Genomic DNA, 24312 nt, shown 5'->3' on the forward strand with positions numbered 1-24312 from the left:
ATCCAATTGTTGTGGACAAGGTTGATTCTTATTCTCATGTTGGAAACTAACAAATTTGTTTCTCTTCTAACTTGTACTCAGTTTACAAAATTAAGAAATTATGTGTGGGTAAGTTTTGACTTTTTTTTTTTAGTAACTCGAGAAGCGAGAGAAAAGTAAGATGAGTGATATGATGATGAGAAAAAAAAATAATTATTACATATTCAATATCAATAGCATAATTTTTTTGGTTTTACCATAAAGAGTAACAAAATGCTATTACTCATTTACTCTTATCTTGAGTTGAAATTATCATGTTCGAGGTAAAATTGAGTGGTTTGTCAAACTGAACATAAACAAGTGAACAACCCACCAGAAAAATTTTGTACTACTATTTTGCATGTGAAGGAAGAAAGCCAGTAATTCTCCTATATTTTTTGGTATATACCAACTTGGTGCAGCGATATAATAAAGTGATCATATTTTATAGTAGTTCATGTGTAAGAGATTAAGAAATTGATTAACCGGATAAAAAGAACTCTTAAAACAAAATTATATCAAATCCACTCGTGTTTATTTCCCGGTAAACTCGTGTACAGAAATGGACAGGTACAAGTACAATTTTATTTGTTTATTTAAACCAGTCTTAGCCACAACGTGCGATGAAATAATTCTAACATAGGATACGATGAGGATATAGTTTGCAGACAAGTTGCTTTGTTTTTGTCACGTTGCTGTTCCAAATTTTGTTCGCTTCCTACACACGTCACCATCAAGCAAAATTATTTCAATTACCGAAAATATAAATTCTGAGTTAAGCATTACATTACACACAACAATTTGTCATTCATTTTAGTACAATCACTTTAATTAAATTCGTTATTCGCTTTCCTAATTAGTCGCAGTGGTCAATAATACTTTATTTTTTATTTACTTGCGCTTTCTGTTTAAATATATACATGACGCGAGCATGATAAAACAGAAACCGTTGGTTGTGCGTTAAGTCCGAGAAAGCAAAACTGAGGAAGGTGGTGGTGTGTGCTACGGTGATTGGAGCGTGCACGGAGGCCGCGGCGGCGGCGGTGCATAGGAACGTGAGGAAATGTCAACGGTGGGGAAGGGCAGTAGAAATATTGAAGGAGTTGGAGGAGAAGATTGCGAAGCCAACGTGGAAGCTGAAGCTGAAGCTGGTTGTGCATGCCATGAACGTTGAGATGCACGCTGGTCTTGCTTCCGAAGGTGGTAGCAAGCTCAAGATGCTCATCACTTACGTTGCTAAGCTCCCAACAGGGTATTATTGCATTGCATTTTTTTCTTGATCCAATCAACCTTTAATATAAGATCTTATTCAATGTCATTCTCCTTAATAGATCAACATAATTATATAAATCCATTTCCATAAAACATTCCTTCAGTGAGTTTGGAGGACTTTAAAATTCTGAGAAATTTTAAATTTTAAAAATTTTAAATACTCAATTAAAAATTTTTTATTTTTAAAATTTTGTGTTTGGATAAAAAAAGTTAAAATTATGAGGGTGAAAAAAAAAAGAATGAAAAAAAAAGAAGATATAATTGGTGTGCTAGTTATACGTGTTCTTCTACGCTCAGACCCGATCGATGTTCCATAATCTCATACGGTGTTTCTCGAATAAGACTGTAAGAAGAGAATTTCAATTTCTCACCTTTTAGAAGAAAATTGAAATTCCACATTTTAAAATTGTGTTTTAAAATTCTAAAATTTTAAATTGTTCAAAAAAAACATCCAAACAATGAATTCTAGATTACAGAAATTCAAATTCTCTGATGAATCTTTCTTCAGTTAAAATTCTCTATCCAAACATACTCTCATGAAATTTTGAATGTTGTGGAGATGCTAGATTTGTTACTATGTGGATGAATGGTGATTATAAATTATTACAGCTTTTTGATTATTGAAATGCAATGTCTATAAAAGGAAGTTGTGACTTGCATTAGTCAGTGGCCACTCGTTAATGGTATGCCTTTGTGTTACTAGAATAGGTGGCTAGAAAGCTAAGAACATGCCATCATGTGTGACATGAATGACAAATAAGTAGATAACTTTGTTCCTAAACACACTGATTAAAAGTTCGATTCCATGCTGGTATATGGATTATGGAAAAACATCTGACGGAAGAAGTTAGTTCCTTGAATGGATGTCGGTGTTCAAGAGCAAGAGATTAGTCTTTGCCTCTTGCAGACAAAAAAAGACAACGTCTTTATCTCTTTGTTGGAGGATACCCTGGATTTAACCAAAAAGAAGAAAGCTGAGAGCATGCTGAATCCAACCTTTGTATTTATGAAATTTGCTGTTTCACCTTTTTGCTGTAACACTATTGGAAAGTGATGTGGAATTGCAAAGTAACAATGAAGATGGTGATTAAGGAGTAATTGGTTTTTCATTGTCATATTTCAGATGCAGTAATATCTCACGAATTCATATTCATGTGGTAGTTGTGAAAGAGAATTAAGTTAGTGACATTTCATACTTCAACTGTTAAACTTTTCGGTGGTGAATGTGCTTTTTTTTTTTTACTCGTTCTGGAAAAAATTGAAATTTTAGGGGCTGTGAACAAATATTATACTGTTTAGTGGTTCTTATGCATCCCTTCCCTTTTCAGGAATGAGGAAGGACTATATTATGCATTGGATCTTGGAGGGACTAATGTTCGCATGTTACGTGTGCAATTGGGAGACAAGGATGTTGGTATTATTAGTCAAGAAATCACCGAGGTGTCAATTCCTCCTAATTTGATGGTTGGGACATCAGATGCAAGCTTTTTTTTCCTTACCAGTTTGAAATTCCTTCTGCCTACCAGCGGTTCTGTTTACTCTTTTTCCTAACACTTGTTGATCTTTGTGTAAATCATATGAGAAACAAAACCAATCTAAAAAAGTTGTGATTCAGGAACTCTTTGACTATATTGCAGCAGAACTAGGAAAATTTGCTGCCCAAAGATTTTCAAGTGTCTCCTGGTAGGCAGAGAGAGCTAGGTTTTACCTTTTCCTTTCCTGTCATGCAAACGTCTCTTGCTTCTGGGAACCTTATCAAGTGGACAAAAGGCTTCAACATAGATGGCACAGTTAGTCCCATTTCCTGATTTCTTTGATGCCTTTTACATCTTTTTCAGATTGAATATCTCCTTTTCTGTGGAGTATAATTTATTGATGATTAATTCTTATGTCTCCATTTACAAAACCCTAAATTTGAATTTGCATCACAAATCAATATTATAATACTAAGTATTATCTAATCTTAATGGATTACACACCATAATGAGGATATGTTCAAGAGATTCTAATATTTAATCTCTCATGTTATTGATTTTAAACGCCATCTATCGAAATTTGTTAGTAAGATATATTCCATATCTCTTTTCATTTTTGCAGACAGTGTTGATGAAGTGAACTCCCCTAAACTCATTAATGCGGAAGTTCTTATTTATCTACTACTTGTTAATAGTGTTGAGACTAATGATTTTGGAGAATGGAGGGTTTAGATTCTAGAAACTACTATTCTTTCACCTTTGCATTTAAATTTAAACTTAGTGTTGTTGTTTAAATAGGTTTGGTCAATATGTTGTGGCAGAATTAACAAAAGTAATTCAGAGACAAGGCCTTGACATGTGTGTAACTGCTCTGGTAATTGAAAGTTTTGCACTTTTGCATAAATTAAAAAGATCACTAAGACTTTCAAATCTTAGTTTTTATTTTTTATGTTTTATAGATCTTAAGGCAAATGCCTTTTCAGGGTATTATCTTTTACTTCTTTCCCTGTCTACTGATATTCAGTATCTATACTAGGTCAATGACACAGTTGGGACACTAGCAGGAGGTCGATACACAAACAGAGCAATGCTATTATTTTAGGTACTGGTACAAATGCAGCCTATGTGGAACGTGTTCCAGCAATACAAAAATGGCACGGTCCTTTGCCAGATTCTGGAGATATGGTGAGCAATTCTTGTCTTATTTTCCTTTGATTGAGTCCTTAGTCTTAACAAAGGTTACATATTATTTGATATGAATGATAGATTAAATATTGAAGCTTCTTTGATATATGATATGACTCTAGGCTATCAACATGGAGTGGGGAAACTTCCGGTCATCACACCTTCCATTGACTGAGTATGATTGTGCATTAGATGCCGAGAGTTTAAATCCTAGTGATCAGGTGAGTTTGTGTTGCTTATTAGCTCCATCTTGTCTGCCTTAGTAAATGAGGTTATATAATCATTTTTCAACCATAATTCAGATTTTTGAGAAGATGACGTCTGGCTTGTACTTGGGAGAAATTGTTCGTATAGTGTTTCAGTACAAGTGTGAGGTGAAATCTCACATATTGTAAGAATAAGAAGGTTGAACACTATATTAGTGAAGACAAGACCCTTAAATCTAAGGCTTTGGATTAAAGTGTAGTGTAGAAGTATCCTTTTGGCTATTGTCCATTGTCAAAGGAAACAAAGTGGTTAGAGAAGAGAAAAACAAAGAATCTTACAGCTGATAAGGTTGTGATGTGGATGCATTCTGGGGAAACAATATCATCAGAGGAGAACAACATAATTTTTGACTGACTAAGATTATTTTATCTCTCTTAAATTTTAAGTTTTGTTTATTGTTTTTGTCTTGATAAGATTCTGTGTAACAGAATTTTATTAGTTCTACTTTTAACTTTTAATAAGGATAATTGTTAGTAATTGTTAGTTATGATCCTATCAATTAGTTCCCCTTAGGAAGAAACTATTTCAGAAAAATCTGTGTTACTCTAGGTGGGGCTCTTGTTAAGGATGAGTCTGCTTCTTGCTTTCACTATAGGTAACAAAAAGTATTTGTGTCTAGGCCTGAAACTTGGTGCTACACGAATGTTCATAACAGGTTGTCATAGCCATCATAGTGGAAAATTAAGGGGGAGTTTTGTTCATTGCTCCTCAGCCACTCGCATGTGGAGTAGGATTCTTAGTTGTTGATGAATCTTCAGTATGCCCTTAGACACTGAAGCAGTTTATGTTAATCTACTTCAGAGATTTTGGCAGGGGAAAGGAAGGAGAATTTTTCTATATGAAAAAATGCTTCTAGAACATCATTATCTTCCTTTTCCTATGTAATCTTTTGGTCTTTATAGAAGCATTTTTTTCTGATAGTAAAATTCTTATGGTTACAAGGACACATATCATTTTGGTAATCACTCTTAGCATAACAGACCAAATTAGTTAACCATAAGGAATTTATCAAATTTTTGGGGAAAAATATTTCTGAATTACTTATAAACTTAATCGATTTTTTTTTGTGTGTGTTCCCCCTGATATTCTAATTTGAGAGTTTTAATTAATAGACTCTGTAACATAGTTTCATGAGTCTAGTGTATCATGACTTCTGCTACCATTGCTATAGTTCACTCTGTTTAATTTATGAATATGGATATTTTATCCTTTAAACAGTGATAAATTAAATGAAGTTAAAGGTGTAATATATTTGACACAAAATTTGTTCTAAATCATGTTATACTAAAGATGGCTTGGATTTAGAATTTTATAATCCTTTAAATTCTTTCTGCCAAAATTTGGTTTTATCATCAATGTTTCATTCCAACTTCAATTTTGTCCCTAAACTTCTATTTCTATATTATCCTTTATTTAGTGTTGGTGTTGTTTCACTCTGACAAACATTAATATCCTCTACTGGACCTACACATCCTACATGGCTAGTTTCTACAGCAAATGCAATGGGTTATGTAGTGCTTTATCCCTTTCTGACCGAAACATCATCCACTCACAAAGCATTACCCTGCTAGATTTCAATTTTAATTTCCTTAATCTTGATTAATATATTGCTAATCAGAGATATAGAATCTGGGGCAAACTCCACCTGCAATAGCAGAGACACAAATCTGAGGCTCTGCATTTTTTACCTGATAGTGTCAGAGGATGCATAAAAGGTCATCATCCGGTAGTATCAGAGGATGCATAAAGGGCCATCCCTATTAAATTATGATCTTATCACATTTTCCTCATGTTATTTTAATAAATTTTACCGTCAGAACATCAGATTTGGGAAAAGAATTTTTATGTTTCTGGCCTTGTAAACTAAAATATTATTACAAGATGCATATGCTTGAACATATCTCTCTTTTCCTTTTATTGGTTCAATCTCTATGAGGTACTCAATGTTGGAGTACAAGTGTGAGGTAAAAGTGAAGTTTCATATCGAGTAGAAATGAGAAGTTTGAACACCATATAAATGAGACGAAAACCCATAAATCCCGGTGTAATGTTTATTCCCCTCGGTTTTTTAACAATTGATATTAGAGCCGATGATTCGACTTGATGACTGTTCAAACGAGTAAATGGCGGTGGTGAATCCATGGATATAGGCAGCGAGTCTTGCACGTGTTACAACGGTGAAAGGTACTAGAACATGGTTGCTTATGTTTCATTGCTGTAAATCTCCTTCATGTTAACCTCCTTTAGATTTCTGCCATGAGACAATATAGAATATGCTGAAAACTTGGAGCTTTCACTGATTGGTCCATCAGTGATACTTAGGAGTTGTTTGATTTGACAAAATTTACTGTTATTGGATGTGCAGAACACCTGACATGTCTGCAATGCTGATCTCAATGTGGTTGGAAGCAAACTGAAGAACATTTTGTTGGTATATAGAACTCTCTATTCTGTTTGGATTAAGATTTTCCAACAAGTCTTTTACAGCATGTGTACATTGACCTTTAGAAAGTTATTTCAATTGATGGCGATGTTAAGGTTCTCTATGAACTTATAATTAGTTATCAATTATGATGCACAAATATGATACATGTATGCTATATGAATTCAATATGAATACATTATTAAAAATATATAAAAATACGATACATGTAAAATACATACATATATATATATATATATATATATATAAAATCAGAAAACATAATAAATGCATAATATAATTGCATTTCTGTAAATCTAAGTTAATAACATTCTTCTTACTTATTAGACACTGGTAAAAATAAAATAAAAATTATAAACCATTGTCCTCATAACTCACTTCCTATTGTCTACAAACAAAAATAGTATCAATTTCATTCCTTTTTTGAGATCAGCAATAAAGATGACAATTTCTATTTTTTGTTCATAAAGGACAATGCCTCTATGTTTCTATATTGCACATGTTTCTGTCTCATATGTAGTTATTTTAGATTTTCATTATATTAAAGGTCTAAATACTTGACAAATACGAATTGAAGTATCTAAGGCCAAGAGTATCAATATGATACGTGAAGGAAATTGAAGTATTGGTGCTTGATAGATAATTAGAGTCTAAATTTTTAATATTTTAGTTCTAGTGTGATTTAAGTTGAGATTTCAAACAAAATTAACACATTAACATTTTTCGATAAAAAAAAAAAAGTTGAGACTTCCAACTTATATAATTCACAATGTGATTGGAAACTTTGGTCAACTTTGTTCCCTCTTTTTCAATATTAGATATCTGATACCTCCCTGGAAGTGAGGAAGGTGGTTGTTGAGATCTGCAATATTATTGCCACACGTGGTGCTCGTCTTTCTGCTGCTGGAATCTTAGGTATCCTGAAGAAGTTGGGAAAAGACACCATCAGTGAAGTTGTGGGTCAGAAGAATGTGATAGCCATGGATGGTGGATTGTTTGAGCATTACACTGAGTACACCGAGTGCTTAGAGAATACCCTTAAAGAGTTGGTTGGTGAAGATATCTCCGAAAGTATTATCATTGAGCATTCCAATGACGGTTCAGGAATTGGTGCTGCCCTTCTGATAACTGCTAAATAATAGTAAATTAATAGTGGAAAATCGGTCTGAAATTAACTTAGAATTAATTATTTAGCAATTATTTTTGCTTTAATTTGAAAAGAATTAATTAATTTCGAATTTTGATTGCAGATGTGAAAAAGGGAGGTACAACAAGCAAAAAGGAACATAAATAAAGAAAAAAAGAAGAAAATCAGAAGAAGTCCAAGTCTAGCAAGGCGCTAAGCGCAGGACGCGCCCAACGTGCAAGAAGGCGAGGCGCTAAGCGCACGACACGCGCTGAGCGCGAGGTGGCGCTCAGCGCAAGGCTTCGCGCTCAGCGAGACTACGATGACCCAAAGCCCAATTTTGCACCTATAAATAAGAGGGTCAGCCTTGGAAAACGAACACACTTCCTCATAGTTCAGTTTTCAGACTTCTGGCACTCAGTTCTCTCCTTTTCCTTCCCTTTTCTTATATTCTTATTACCTTTCTTTCATCCCCTTCTCATTGTAAAGCCCTCATGACTATGAGTGGTTAAACCCCTAGCTAGGGCCTGACATGCCTAAAAAGCCAATGATGTATGGAGCATTTCAAGAGTTATCAATGAAAAAAGGATTTCCTTTCAGGTTCGTTTATTTATCGTTCTTTCTTATTTATCCTGTATCTCGGACCTTATTTTCTGTTAGGGTTTAGTCCACTCGGGAGAGGGTAAAACCTAGTTAGGGGTAAGGAATGAATATTTGAATCTGTTTTAAGGGTTATGCCACTCGGGAGAGGGTAACGCTTAATAGAACAATAAAAGGAAGAAATTATCGGGTTATCATTAGAGGGTTTTCCTTCCAAGATCTTTTATCTGTTTTTCTTTCTTATTTATTCTGCATCTCAGTCTTTATTTTCTGTTAGTCTTTAGTCCACTCGGGAGAGGGTAGAGCTTAATTAGGGGTAAGGAATGAATGCATGAATCGATTTTAAGGGTTAGTCCACTCGGGAGAGGGTAACGCTTAATAGAACAATAAAAGAAAGAAATCATAGGGTTAGCATTGACCTGATGCCCATGCTTTAACAAACATCTAGAATTTAATCTTAATGCACCGTCTTAGTTATTGAGTCTTCGCAAAGGGCATTTGGAAGATAGGTAATTAAGGTAGGCTTGTCATCATGAGACATCAGGGGCAAGTAGATGGATAGATGTGAGACAGAATCAGTTCACTAGTATTGATAACAGACAAATCCTGAATCCATATATCTAGGTTGATTAGACTTGTTAGGTTTTAGCAATTTTATTATATAGATTTTATTTCTTATTTTATTGTTTCGTATTTTATTATTGGGTTTTCTTAGAATTAGTTATTCCTTATTTTACTGTTTGGTCTTATTAGAAGTAGTTATCCCCTGTTTGGTCATAGAGGTTATTAGCAAGATTAAGTTTCTTATGTATAGACAAGCGCACCTGTTGCATTTGTTTTAGCATCTTGATATATGTCTTCTTGTATTATGGAGACTTTTGATTTTTTTAATTGCGGGGTATGCCCCGTTTATTATTGTATGATTTTGGGTTTAATATAATTTACATTTTTTCCTAAAAAAAAAGAGTTAGTAATATTTTATAGACTTTATTCTTTATTTATTGCTTTAGTTTTCTTTAATTTAGAAGTAGTTGCTTATATTTAAATTACCTTTAATTCTTTTATCTTTTTCCTTATCCTTTAATTTTATCTTTAAATCTTTATCTTATCTATCATTCTTTATCTGTTATTTTAAATTTATTATCCCTTACTTGAAAAATTGCCTTTAATTTTATACACTAAATTTACAACTTGCAAACTGAAAAGTACTTCACATAAGTGCAACAAAATCTCTATAGTACGATACTCGACTTATCAAAAAATTATTACTACCAGCAATTTAGTATTCTTGAGAAAGAACTAACACCTTCTTGCAGCCTCTCACTCCCGGTACCTTGATGGTTAGCAATAATGATCATGATATTGGGGTTTGTATCAATTATAGTATTTTTTTTTTGTCCATTTATGGCACCAGTAGCAGTAGTCTTGGGAGTTGGGAGGGTTGAATTGTACACAGCCTTTACTTTAATTTAAGCCAATCTTGCAACATTAATTTACTCTACACCATTTCTTTAAGTTCATGTATTTAATTCTTTCAGGAGAATTCTGCAATTTTCTCTTGTTAGCCTTAACATCATTCAGTATCATATTTCACATCAACTGGTCCAATACTTTGGTTAGGATATGATACCATTTATGCCAAAATTATTGGATAGGACTAAAGGAGTTTATGGATCAAGTATGCAAAAGTTGGACTAGGAAGCAGCCATGTGACACTCTTGCCTTTTGAGGTAAATTGATGGCCAAGTTCGATCTTCACTTGCCGTTTACAATTAGGCATCTCATTAGTTTGTCTATTTGACTTATTAAGGGTTTTAATCTACATCATATTAATATGTATTAAGGATATTAATTAAAAATCAATAAATTTTTTTTTCATCTACAATCATAATTTAATGCATTGAAAGTCGAGTGCAGATTCTCTGGAGTGTAATGGAACAATATTTAGAGTAGTAACTTATTGGCCAGTTTAACTCCAAAACTATACACCTAACCACACTAAATTGTTTTTTTTTATAAATACACACCTACATTTATTCTATTTTATTATTTTTTCTCTATTTTTATTTACCTTTTGAGTCTTTTCACATTCAAAATAGAAAAAAGAAGGAAGCTATTTCGTGTGCAATTCAAAATCCATGGGAGTCTAACTTGTAAGCATCTTGATTCCTTTTCGATTGCACTGTTGTTATTTTACTTGAAAGGTCCATCGCTAAATAATGTGAGTGTGATAATTTCTGATATTATAAATACTAAACTAAATACTTTTCTAAAAATATTATTTTATTTCTATGGTCATATTATTTTTAGAAAGTCATTTATAATAAATAATCACAAGTGTTAAATGCTTCCAAAGGATAAAAAAAGAAGAACAAAAATTATACTCGTTCTAGAGTATTATTTGTTTTCTGCATTTTTTTTAAAAACGTTAATATGTAAAACTGTGAATACGTTAAATGCCTTAAGTTATATTATAGCATACTTCTTTCAATATTCCTTTCCATTCTCATGAGGTGTTGTTAAAAAAAAAAAGGACAACATGATAAAATAAACGAAATAAAATAATGCACGTGTGTATAAAAAAAGATCTAGTGAGATTAGGTGCATAGTTTTAGTATTAAACTGGCCAATAAATTACTTACTGCTCTAAATACTGTTTCATTTCACTAAAGTGGATCTACACTCTTGAAAATCATGAAAGGAATACATTGAGAATATTTTTCATAAAAGAAATCACTTTTAATTCCTCAATCAAGATGATAAGAACACTTGTTTTAGTATTTTCTTATTTTAATTTAGGTTTAAAAGTTAGAAGATGAATAAGTTCTTATAGTGTAAAATCTATCAAATGAATCCCATCAATTTCAAAATTATTTTTAATAGTCTTTTACCTGGTGTTTTGTCAGGTCTTAAAAAAGTTAAAAATAATATCCAATCAAAATAGATTTTGAAACTGAGGACATATTTATAATCTTATATAACTATTTTAAAATTTGAAGATTATTGATGCCAGTATTAATTTATTTTACCTATATTAATTTGCCTTATATGTGTGAGGACATATTTGTAATCTTACATAACTATTTTAAAGGCTTGAATCCCTAGCTTATTTAAGTATTTTGACTCAACACTTATTTAAGAACTTCATTGTCAGATAAGTCTTTAAATACATTTTTCAGGCTAAATGATACTTTAAGAAAAAAATTATGCCATGGCTAAAAAAACACCTAATATTAAATAATAAATAGTAAGTTTTTTTTAGGATATATAAATAGTAAGTTATATCTCATATTTTATATTTAGAAAATAAACCTTGCCTATTCAATTAAAGCTCGCACACCCTTATTTAGTAATTTCCTTGCCCAGAAAGAGTATTATCAGTCTCATATATTGTATGAAGAGATATGTGGAGAAACAGAAAATAAGGAAAGTGCAGAACATGACAGAGTTACAGATCGGACAAAAATCATGGGATCTGCGTGTTTATTGCGGAATATGGATCATGCAAATCACTCTCACTTGTGAAAGTTTAAAGGAAAAAAAAAAACAAAGAAATTCAGAAAAGCCACTATGGCAATTTCATTCATCAATATTCAATTTCTTGACATATAAAAAAATGTGACTAACTTAATTTAATTTTGATTACGTGCTCATGTCTAATTTGAAGTATTATCTAACCAATTTAACCGGCACTTAACTAAACAGCTTTTAGAATAATTAAAAATCATTGACAAAAGTGGTTTTTTTTGGCTGTGTTTGTGCCAACAAAGAAGGAACTTTTGAGTGTGCTACTAGTGCCCCTCTTTTTATTCTAACTTTGAACTTTGACACCAACCAAAGATGCAAAAGTTTTGAGGGGCATGTTTGGAGTAGAGTGCAATTTCTTAGCTTACCGTGTCAAAGGCATGAGGAATATATTTATGAGGGGTCAGCGCTAGCTAGCTGCAGCAAGTCTTGCATTGCTTTGCTTCCAATGCTAAACAACCTAACTTTGTTGCTTCAGGTTGCGTGCTCCATGCTCTAATTCCACTTTGCTAATGTTAGGCAAAAGGGAATCTCACTGGTTTGTTTTATCAATCAGTGCCACTTCTGAAAATGACCACCCCCTTCTCCTTAAAAAGAGGAAAGAAAGATAACCCACCAAGCGTGTGAATAATAGTATAAAATAAAAAGCAAAGCAAAGTTAGTCAACAATTCCATGCCATCACATACATAGTTCCCTCTCTACCTTTTTGCTTTGCCTTTGAATGTGTTGTTGTTCTCTTTTCTCTTGGTGGGGTGTCTGTTGTGCTGCGATGATATTTGTCTTGGATTTGGTCTCTTAGTACGTGGCATAGTTATCATAGATTCTTGTGGCAGGTGCTTCTTTCAGATATCAAAAGCTTCAAGCACTTGTTTTGTTTCAATCCAGAACCTGAAGCTTGTTTATAAAAAAAAAAGGGAGGAGCACAACTGCAATTTGCAAGCAAGATGTGGCAAAGAAGCCACAAGTCATCAGAGGAGAGGAAGCTGGAGCTTAGGCTTGGTCCACCTGGTGAAGAGTCTCTCAATGAAAGCATCAGAAAATGCAACAGAGAAAGACGTAGAAATGAATCACCACTCACTCTTGGTTGCTTCTCAACTCAGAAAATTTTTACTTCTGACACGCCAGGTCCAGGTGGAGCTATGTTGCCCTCTGCATGGCCTTCCACATCCTATCATCACCAAGACCAGGCTAAAGCTAAAGCTTCATCATTTCTACAGCTCCAATCAAGTCCGCAAAACATGATACTGATGGGAAAGGATGTGTCACAATTCTCTTGTGTAGAGAAGAAGTCATTCTCACCCTCTTGTGCAAATCCAGCGGTGTCCAAAAGGTACCCCTGCTTTTCTCTCTTTTTATTCAAGGCTTTAAAATTGCAGTTGTAGTTTTGTTGCGATCTTTAATACTACCGCAAATTGCAGGCAAATGCGGCCAATACGACCTGTGGTCGCAGTGAGCCAAAAAACCTTAAAGTTGCTACCAATATCGTGGTCGCAGACCATTTTTTAAAATCTTGCTTGTATCTATGTATTTATTCAATTTCTTTTAAGAGAATATTCATTTCCAGATCACCTTTCATAATGTAGTCCATGCAAAGCTGTGTTTCTAATACTATTTTAGATTATAATGTTATAGACCACTTTTCAGTGAAGAAATTGTTATGAAGCTTTTCATTTCATTGTTAATTGCAACATGGTTTCTGTATATTTGCTTAACCATAGCATGACTTTTATTATGTGGCTTTGTTATCTAATTTTGAAATATGACATTGGCATGGGATGTGAATATCTCACCCTGCCTCTATTATCTTCCCTCCATTCACTCTTCTTCCACTATCTTCTTTGGTCAATAATGGTTAAATGAAAGGGTATTTTAGCTTGCTTGGTGGTTTTGAATAGAACAATGAGTAGTGATAAATATGAGAAAAATTGAATGATTACTCAATTGTACACTTGTGAGTTGTGATGATTCTGATATGCTTTTGTCTTCTTAGGGTAGTGCTTGTTATTTTTACTGTTTATCCATGCCTAACTTTTTGTACATGGGCCCACCAAAAACAGAACTGCTTCAGGTCCAGTAGTGGGTTGGCCTCCAATTCGTTCCTTCAGGAAGAACATTGCAAGTGGAAGCACTTCTAATTCTAAGTTGCCTTCTGGGTCCCAGCAGCAACATCAAAATGTTGTTCCAGGCAAGGTTGCTAGCCAAAAACCTACAGACAACTCAGGTAAAGGCTTGTTTGTGAAGATCAATATGGATGGTGTCGCCATTGGGAGAAAAGTGGACATCAATGCTTATGACAGCTATGAAAAACTTTCCTCTGCTGTTGATGAGCTCTTTAGGGGCCTCCTTGCAGGTAATATTCTTGGCATTTCAGTCCTATAAGTGTGTCCTTGTGGTCAATTTAATCACATTTGTTTATTCATTTGTTGTTGACATAATATGGAGATTTGTTTCACTGGGAATGAAAGCTACTTATTATCCTTTTGTTAGCTAAAACTTTTGACCGACTAATAAACATATTACTATTAAATTTAAGGCAAAATGTGTGGTTGTGTTAGCTATGACAATTCAACAATTTAACCTTTAAGGAAAAGAGCTAATTTGGATAAACTTCTCGTTATGATCTCAACTTTGTCACAATCTTTCTCATTTAACTCTTTCATGAACACTTATAAAGTTATAAGGAATCAAATTCCTATGTCAATCAAAAAGATCTTAACAGCTAGATGCTAATCTAAACCAATCATAAATCTTACTTAACCTTGATTACAGCAATTGAATAGACATTAGCTTATAGTAAAAATAAAAAAATCACCTAACAACTTTTTTACATTAAACTTTTCTTGTTATCTTTTATTTATACTACCAATTAGCTTCCATTCTTTTAAATTCTTTTGTGAAAATGAAATTTGTTGCAGAGATGAAGTTATCTCATATTGCCTCTTCCCAATGCTGTTCTGGTCAAAGAGATTCCTGTGCTGGTGGAATTCAAAACAAGGAACAGGAAGAGAAATCCAATACGGGTTTATTGGTTGGAAGTGGGGAATATACTCTTGTTTATGAGGATAATGAAGGAGACAGGATGCTTGTTGGAGATGTGCCGTGGCAGTAAGCACCTTATCATTGTGGATCTGATGCATTTTTATCTTATTCTATTCAATATTATATTCCATGACTATAGTTTGATACATTGCCATGCAGTGGAGTATGTTTCAGCATGAAAAACAATAAACCATAGATAACTCTTGCAGTTGGTTTTTTCCTATATACGCTATTGCTTAATTTTCATTTTATGATTTAGTTATTACTAGAAAACTGTGATTGGCAGATATGGTTGCTTTTATATGATTCTTTTTTAACGTGTTTGCTTGGCAGCATGTTTGTGTCGACAGTGAAGAGGCTGAGGGTGTTGAAGAGTTCTGATCTTCCTGCTTTTACCCGTGAGTCGGAATCTTTTTAACTTAATTGAGAAGAATTGGTTCATTTATATCCCCCTCCCCATGTTCTGTTTTGGCTGTGATCAATGATTGAAGAAACTTTCTTGTTCTCACTTTTCAGTTGGTAGTAAGCAAGACTAGCTACACCCTTGACTTGGCAATGAGAAATGAAGGATTAAGCAATTTGAGGTCTTCTTCCATGCTGAAAATTGAAGACTGAAGAGTGTTTTTATTTGACATTTTGGTTCCTTTCAACATTGAAGATTAGACAACAATGTTCAATTTATAAGTAATGTTTGTAATGAATGAATGTACTAGTATTTGTTTTTTTAAGTTTTGGCTTGTTTCTGCACTTTAAAAAAGGGGTAAGGAAAACTTCACGGATGTGTGCACTCATGATTTTGCCACTAATTTATCTAGCCATGCGTTCTGATACTATGTTTGGAAAAATGGTGAGACTCGAAAATCAAGTTTGGAGGCAGAGAATATGATTTTGGAAAGAAAAAAAATTGGTTGTTCAATATCTAAAGCATGTGTTTGCCTTTGCGTTTTAAAGCAACATATCTTGTAATTTTCATGTCAGATAAAGAAAAAGATGCAGAAGCTACATGTTATAACATTTCAAACGCATGTCCCAACATGCGGAAAATTGATTTTGCTCTCAAAAACACGTTTAACTAGAAGCTAAAAAAAATAGTTTTGCGGTGAAATTTTATATTAAGTTTTACAACATGACAAACTTGTTGAGATTAACGTTTCAAGATAAGAATAATTTCAATTTAAATTTAATTTAAACTAGTTCTGCAAAGTTAACAAAAAAAATTAAGTGCATGTTTAGTTTATCATCCAACTTATTGTACATGAATTCTGAGATAAAATCTAATGGACCAACAAAAAATAAACGCAAAAGGAATGGTGATATTTTTACTAACGTCCTTTTGCTACCAACATAAGTTTACAAAGGTTACACAAACATATCTTAAGTTTGTAAATGTTGAAGCAAACTCACACCAATTCCCTTTCATTTATCTCCTAGTTTGTAAAAGTTCGTTCATACACATGAATTTGGAGATTGCAGTCCTTAATCTTAATTGAAAAGAATTAGTATAAAATATTTATAAAAAAATGCAAAATTAAAATATGAAATTTATATTAATTTATCATTTTACAAAGTTGTCTAATTAGAAATCATTTATCAACAATATAAAATTTCTCAGTTTTTCTTTTCTCTTTAAAACCTAAGCGCCTTTAAACATACCTAAATCCTGTCCTTTGGAGCTTTGAAACACCAACCAAGGACTTGTTTATATTTATCTAACGGTAAAGCACAAACCCACGACAATATGGTCCCTTTGTGACATTTATTTTCTGGTCGATGGAATGGACATGCTTAATGTTCAACTTCAACAGTTGAAGTAGTGTGGACCAAGAACTAAGCATGCTACCACATGTGCATACAATTTGTTTGGTTTGAAAAAGAGGCAACAAACACACATTTGACTTTTTTATTTTCCCTCTTTTAACCGACGAAGTGCATTTAGTTGATCGAATATGAAATATGAAATAACTTCTACTCAATTTGAGGTTAGGTTAAGGTATATATAGATATTAGATTATAGGGCTGTTGCTGGTTAATTGGACATTACTGACCTGGATTAGTTTCCTTGCTGCCACGGATAGAACGTATTCATGCATGCATTCAGTCAAATAAAGATTGAATAATGACTTATATTGTATCCAATGGCGGAACCAGGAAAAAGTGTTAGGGGGCAAAAATTTACACATAAATTAACAATGATTTATAGAAAAAGTTAATTTTTCTCATAACTAAATTATTTTATCTATCAAATTTATTTAAAACCTAATATATAAATGATAAAACATATTCGAAAATAATTAACATAGTTGAACCTGTACCAAAAAATTAATGTAATTAAAAGAAATTAACGTATAATTGCTAAAATTATTTATAGCATATGAAATAATATTAGTTAATATTTGAAATTCAATTAAAAAAATATTTGAAATCAAACATTATTATTTTATACGCGTGTTGACTAGATAACACTGGAATCTTTGAAAACAAAAAACACAGATACTAACAAGAACTTCTGGTAGAGTATAAAACTATAAACTGATCATCAACGTAAAAAAGAACAAATATTAGAATTCATTGGGAGGGAGGGGGTGCCAATATTAGAATTCATTGCTTAATTACGTCAATGTCTATCCCTAAATTCTCTGGAAAAAAAAAAAAATTAAACCCACAGTTACATAATGATAAAAAAAAGAAGTCACAATCATAAATCGGCTTAGTTGATCAGTTGCAATTTAATGCCTAGCCTGTATAATTAATGTACCCTTAATTACTATTTATGAACCAACCAACCCCCTACTTGATACACAATTCTTTTGGCATTAGAATTGAGTTTTAATTGTCCAATTATATTCATCACTGGTGTAAAGTGTAAGGTATCAGTGCGTTTTAAGTCAATCCAATTGATTAAGTCGCATGGTATTCATTATGAGCGTTCGTATTCAATCTCTTTACAAAGAACGAAATATATCATGAAAAATCGAATCAATACACTAACTCACGTTATACACTAAGTTGAGTCTATGGAACTAATTTATTTGACAAAATTTCTAAATTTAATTGGAAGACTATGACAATGTATTATCTAATGATATATTGTGATATAATTAAATATTGCTGATTTTTTGCAATGCAGGATAATTTTTATTTTTAATTAATTGACAATACCAAAATCTTTACCTCGTGTATCAAAATTAAACTCAATTAAAACTATAGTTGCTTTTGTTTTTCGTCCAAAAGGTTGTTCAACGCCAATCCAATACTTTGTCTTAGTCATGTTCAATTTGTGTGCAAATGTTAAAACAAATACACACTATAAAAGTTATGTTTGGCTTTTAGTTGGAAGGTTCTCAATGTTTGTTTAAAAAGTAAAACTGAATTTGATTTTAAACTGAACTTTACCTTAAATTAATTTGAAATGAAAGAAAAGAAAATATTGCTTTTACAAACTCAATTTATAAAGTGAAAGTCAACCAAGCTTTAAGTTTGCAAACTTTTGATCAAAACAGGCACATAGTTTTTTAAATGAAATTTTATTAAGCCAGTATTGATTTCGTTTTGTAAATAATCGAGCTTGTTAGAAGCAATTAATCTATCCAACTCCTGTTTGTTGTAACAAAATATCTATTATAGCTATACCATTAATTTCGTCATTAAAACAAAGTAAAACCAAATATCCTTTCTGTTGTAAGGAATGCTAAATATATGGTGCAAAGTTTTCACTCAATGGCGAGGGGCATTCGCAGACAAGATCCAAGTGTTGTGGGGAACCTTATAATAACAAAAAAAGAAAAAGAATTATGGGTGAGAGGGAATGAGGGATATGGTATTAAATAGTGGAATCGCAAACCTTGATTGAAGCATGCTATTGTGCACCACAAATCCACTCTCGGTGAGGACGATTTGATTGCTTATTAACTAAAAATAATAATAATGAATATTTTTGCTTAATTTATTTATGAATTTACGTACTAATAATATAAAATAGTTTTATATTATTATTTAATTATCATTTGAATTATTTTAAAAATTAATAAAATTTATCCTATACAATATATGATAATTAGATGATTATGTAAATTTTTTTCCATATAACATTTTTTTCTCTTTATTTATTAGTTATTACGTTGAAGCGTAAATAATGAGTTGGTTTATGATGATGGCATGGTTCCTTGGATACACATGATTTGTTGACAATGACGTGTGCTTTGGAAGGGTTTCACATGCAACCGACCTCACTATGGGCCCAACCTATTATTTGCCGAAACATTGATTTCGTATTATGTTCCACGGATTAGGTATTAATTCAATGAGACATCTAAGTTTCTTATCCTCGCTGAACATATTTTATGCAAACGATTCCCTTTCATCATGATATGGGGCATCTATTGCTGTCTCCCCCCTCTTTTTTTCATGTCTTGCTTTAAATATGGCCTTAACATATTATATGTAAAAGTGATTGAAAATGATCTTGAAACAATTTTTCATTATAAAAACTATATTTGTTTCATTTCATGTTTTCGTCTTTCAAAATCAAAGAGTCATTTTTTTAAAGATGCTTATTATTATTTTTTTCAGTAGTGTAAGTGATATTACATTTTTTTTCATTTTTTAATATTCATTAATATAAAGTATCATTAATTTAATATATATTTGACAGCATCATTATAATAATATTTATAATCCTATAAAATATTATTAAATTATTAGTTAATAAATTATACACTCAAAATCTGCCAAAAAAGATTCAATTTAAACAAAATCGTTTTAAGTACAAAACAAAGATACTTGTATTGAAAACGAAAGTTTGTTTCATTAGTTATGAATATGAATCTAATGTCAACTCTCTGATTTTGATTCCTGCAGACATTCTCTTTATAAAGATCAGAAATATGTGAAAATTTATTACAGTTATAGTTTATTCATAATTTTTTAAAGCTTTACGACAGTATTGGTAGTTTAAACATAACTACTGTATTTTTCTAATTATAATTGAAGCATTTAATTCTAAAAAAATAGTTACTATAAGTTAAAAAATGTCAAATATTTACAGATTTATCGTACTTTTTTATATATAACAATAATATAGTCTGAATATAACATTCCGTATAAACTACCCAAAGCTCCTAAGTTTTTATGTCTAATCTTTAAATTAACCTTTTAGGTTTTCAAAACCAATTTTGTTTATTATACTTTGTCGTAATTAAGATTTAAGATGCTGGCTGACAGATTTACAACTTATCTTGAGTCCACGTGCGGGCCTCGCCCAAGACCCCCATTTTTATGTCTTACTGCTTTTTTCTATCTGTGTCAACCATACCCCAACATCGATCACTTTAGTTTATATCCAATTATTATTATTATTATTATTATTATTATTATTATTATTATTATTATTATTATTATTATTATTATTACGTGACTCATGAGTCATGACTATACTGGATAAATTATAATAAATTCAAAATTGATGCTTAGATTGGACGAAACAGTATCTAAGAAAAAAAAATCTCAAAAAAATTCACTCGGCTTCCTTGTTTAGTACACTTAGTACTTTAGTTCATTTGTCACTGTCATCAAGCCTCCCTTTCAAAGCGCTTCTAATGGTTCCTCATGTCACACACACACATAAAATTAACTAATAATAAAAGGAGAAGAGAAGAAAAATAGATGGTGAATTTGAATGTTTCCTAACAACTACTGTAAATGTATTTTTTGTAATATGATTACATGTTTTGCTTTTAGGAACATGTTCTACTATAATAATTTCAATCAAATTTACTGTTAACAGTACATTTAAGTAGGAATTGAAAAAAAAATATAACTTTGAATTAAAATTAATTTTATAAAATTGAGAGTGTAAATTCGAACATGCTAGCAACTGTGTGGTGCGAGTAAGCTAGATAATATTAGTTTTTTTTAAAATTACATATATCTTTCATAAGAAATAATTCTATTTGAACTAATTAGAATTATTACTGTAAGATTATTATGGTTTAATTTAATAAGTAGTGTGAAATTTAAATCCTAACAATATAATTGTGTTAAAATTTTAAAGTTTTTTTTTTCCAGTTATAATGATTCTGTACTGGTTGAAAAATAAAGTATTCTTAGAATTCTTTTTGTTTCAAAATAATAATTGTCTTAAGTTAATTTATACAAACAAAAAAAAATAAAAAAATAATAAATTTATAAAATTAATCTTATATTACAATTAATTCATTCATAAGTTCATCATTAATATTATAAGAGATATAAATAAAGAAACATAATTAATAATATAAAAGCTAAAATAATAATTAAATTTAAAATAATTTTTTTCTTTATACGAAAATTATAATAGAACAAATTAATTATCTTTTATAAAAGATTATGTTGTACTAAAACAATTAACAACATGACATCACTAATTTCAATTGAAACGGGTGATTATGATGGTGGGGGTTTAGTTACCGTAGAGACGGCCACTATTTTCTTCCACTAGAGAGTGGCATGTTTTTTGAGGCATTCCCTATTTAATGGCAACAACTAGTATTTCCTTAACTTTCATTGCACTTCAACAATTAAATTTATTGAGAAAAAAAGTGAGACCTTTAACTAGTTTTTTCTTACAACTCTTCCACCTTCCATATTTTTCTTTTTCATTCTTTCAGCCATATTTATTTTGAGATTTTTTTATATTCAAAAATAATTTTCATTTAAAATTTAAAAGAAAATTATTTTTGCTTATTATTTTTTGTTATAAAAATACACCATAATTTTCTTATTTTTATAATCTTTCTTCCACCAGAAGGATTATTGAATTTTCTAGAGCTTTGCCTAGCGATGGATCAACATAACATGTATGAGATGATAAGTTCAAACCTTAGTATAATTATTATACACCAAAAAATTAAAACAATTGTTAAATTGATTAAGGCATTAATTCAAAATTTATTTATGACTAAACTGATATTATTATGATAATAATAAGAAGAAAAGATAAATGACATTGAAAAACATAATATCATGAATTTATAACAATAAAATATAAAAATAAAATACCATTTTATAGGTTATTGGATATTAAAGTAGACACAAATGTCTAAATCAAATAATAATGCTTAACTTTATTTTTTTAATAATATAAAAAAATATCCGTTAATAATAAAAAAATCATATAAAATTAAGAAATGACAAGTCTTTTTGGTTGATTTTCATTCTTTAAGAAAAATTCAAATAATGTTGTATTAAATATTTTTCATTAAAACCCACTAGGTTTGGGTCTAGTGTGAGAAGGATTAAGTAGAATGCATGAAATCATAAGTTCAAACTTTTGTCCAATTACTGTATACAAAAAAATATTTTTCTTAAATATATTGTAAATATTTTTTTTTGCTTATTTTTGCCAAATTTTACTAGTTTTACCAAATTTCTATTTTTTCATCATTTTTTCTTAATGTTGGTATTGTGTTTTGTTTAGATAAAAAAATTAGACTGATTCACCAATTAATTTTGTTGAACTGACTATTTCAGTGCGATTTTCAAAACTATGGTCTATAATATTGGTGTAAGCCATGGAGGTCAGTATATTTTGGCTAAATTTATTTACATTTGCATTTCACTTTTATTTAAAGAATATGAAACATTTAATTTATTGTGCTATTTCATTCAAACATGATAAAGCCCCAAGACTAGCTAATAAGTCAAATGCAAAGAATAATAAGTACACGACTTGATTGTCTTGTATATTTATTTATTAATAAGAGTGAAAACAAGGTATTAAAACCTATATATGTGTGTAAGTTCATAGGTTATGGATTTGAGGAATAAAGTTTTTACGCAAGTGCATTTTACGTCAATAACATGTATTATATGACCTGAAACCACTAAAATATAAAATATTATGTGGAGTATCGTGCTTTCTAATCTCATAAAATGTCATCTATAATAAAATGATTACAAAATAGGTAATTTGACATGTAATAATTTAACGAGTCGTAATTTATCTTGTTTCAGATAATCGGCCTATGTTAAATTTTCAAAATTTAATTTCAGTATTAAAATTTAAATTTATTTAAACATTTCATGATGAAACTGTTTTCCATACGATGTAATAAATTATAGTATAGGTTTTTCAAAAGATATAACTAATCTATCAAAAGAATAATATAATTAATTCTACCTCAATGAACAAAGGCAACTAAATACTGTTAAAAAAGTAAAAATAATTCCTGTAGTTAATAAGTTTTTAAATATGTAAACTAAGCATATCTAATTCAGTTATAGTTCAGTGTTTTTTATGTTTATTGAATTATAAATGATTAGTACTGTTATTTTAATTTGTTAGTGTAATTGTTGTTCACTTTAGGACAAGCTGCTGAAAGTTCAGGGTTGCAGCTGGAGCTCTGTGTTACAGTGAGGTAATAATAAAGTTTTGAGATGCAGTGAGTGAATCATACATACTCTATGTCGGTTTCCACCAGTCAAACAACATAAAGGTCAACGAATTCTTACCTTATTATTGACGAGTCTCCGATGATTTGACTTTTGAGAACTCCTCGGAGATGTTTTGGTCACATTGGAGACTCCTTTTGCGTGGGACCCACTACCAAAAACTGTCCTTTTCTTTTGCCTATTGCCAGCTATTTTCTCTCTATGTAGTGCCTTCCCTTTTCCGTAACCATATGTTTATTTCCCATATTATCCTCACACCATAAAAATCTCATAGGCTTCATGAATTGACGATACATATGTATTTCTAAATTTTTTGTAGTATAACATAGGACTATTACATTTATGAAACTAGATTTTTGTCTATGGGCCCTCTGTTTCGAATTTCGATTGATTATGGAAGTAATTTCACTCAATAAAATGTTAGTAGTTGTTTATTATTTTCCCACCATCAATACTTATAATTACATACATGCCTTCAAAAATATTACCATCAAAGTGCATATCTATATATGTTCATTTATCCTCAATATATATATATATATATATATATATATATATATATATATATATATATATATATATATATATATATAATTTATTCTTGTTTCAATTGAAACTTTCAAACTTTAGATGATTGGTTATCTTATTTTCTACAATTGATTTTCATTATCAATTTTTTTAAAAAAATAATTCTATTTTGTACTAACTCTGAGTCTTTGAGCAAAATAAAACTGTTATTTTAGTTGTAAAAAAGCATTTTAACATATATTAACATTTGTATAAATAATAATTAATACTTCCATTGATCCAAGGGTGTGCTAAGATATAATTATGATGGAGTTATTCAATTTATTTTTGATTCATTTTTCGATATCACATAAGATTTAAGAATTTTAACAAGTTTCTTTTTCAATAATACAATCTTTAAGAACTT

At 30.8% G+C, this 24312-nt stretch overlaps 1 protein-coding gene and 1 pseudogene across 1 annotated transcript; both read left to right on the top strand.

The window, feature by feature from the left end:
• Positions 1–580: 580 nt before the first annotated feature.
• LOC100798743 (hexokinase-1-like) lies at positions 581–7951 on the top strand (annotated as a pseudogene).
• Positions 7952–12241: 4290 nt separating this feature from the next.
• LOC100793822 (auxin-responsive protein IAA16) lies at positions 12242–15738 on the top strand. The gene is made up of 5 exons (XM_003530030.5): positions 12242–13242; positions 13970–14262; positions 14828–15017; positions 15285–15349; positions 15468–15738. The coding sequence occupies exons 1-5, from the start codon at positions 12857–12859 to the stop codon at positions 15485–15487; spliced, it is 954 nt and encodes a 317-aa protein (XP_003530078.2). The 5' UTR covers positions 12242–12856; the 3' UTR covers positions 15488–15738.
• Positions 15739–24312: the final 8574 nt, after the last annotated feature.

Source organism: Glycine max, chromosome 7 (genome assembly GCF_000004515.6).
Source record: "Glycine max cultivar Williams 82 chromosome 7, Glycine_max_v4.0, whole genome shotgun sequence".
In the NCBI taxonomy this organism is placed as follows: domain Eukaryota; kingdom Viridiplantae; phylum Streptophyta; class Magnoliopsida; order Fabales; family Fabaceae; genus Glycine; species Glycine max.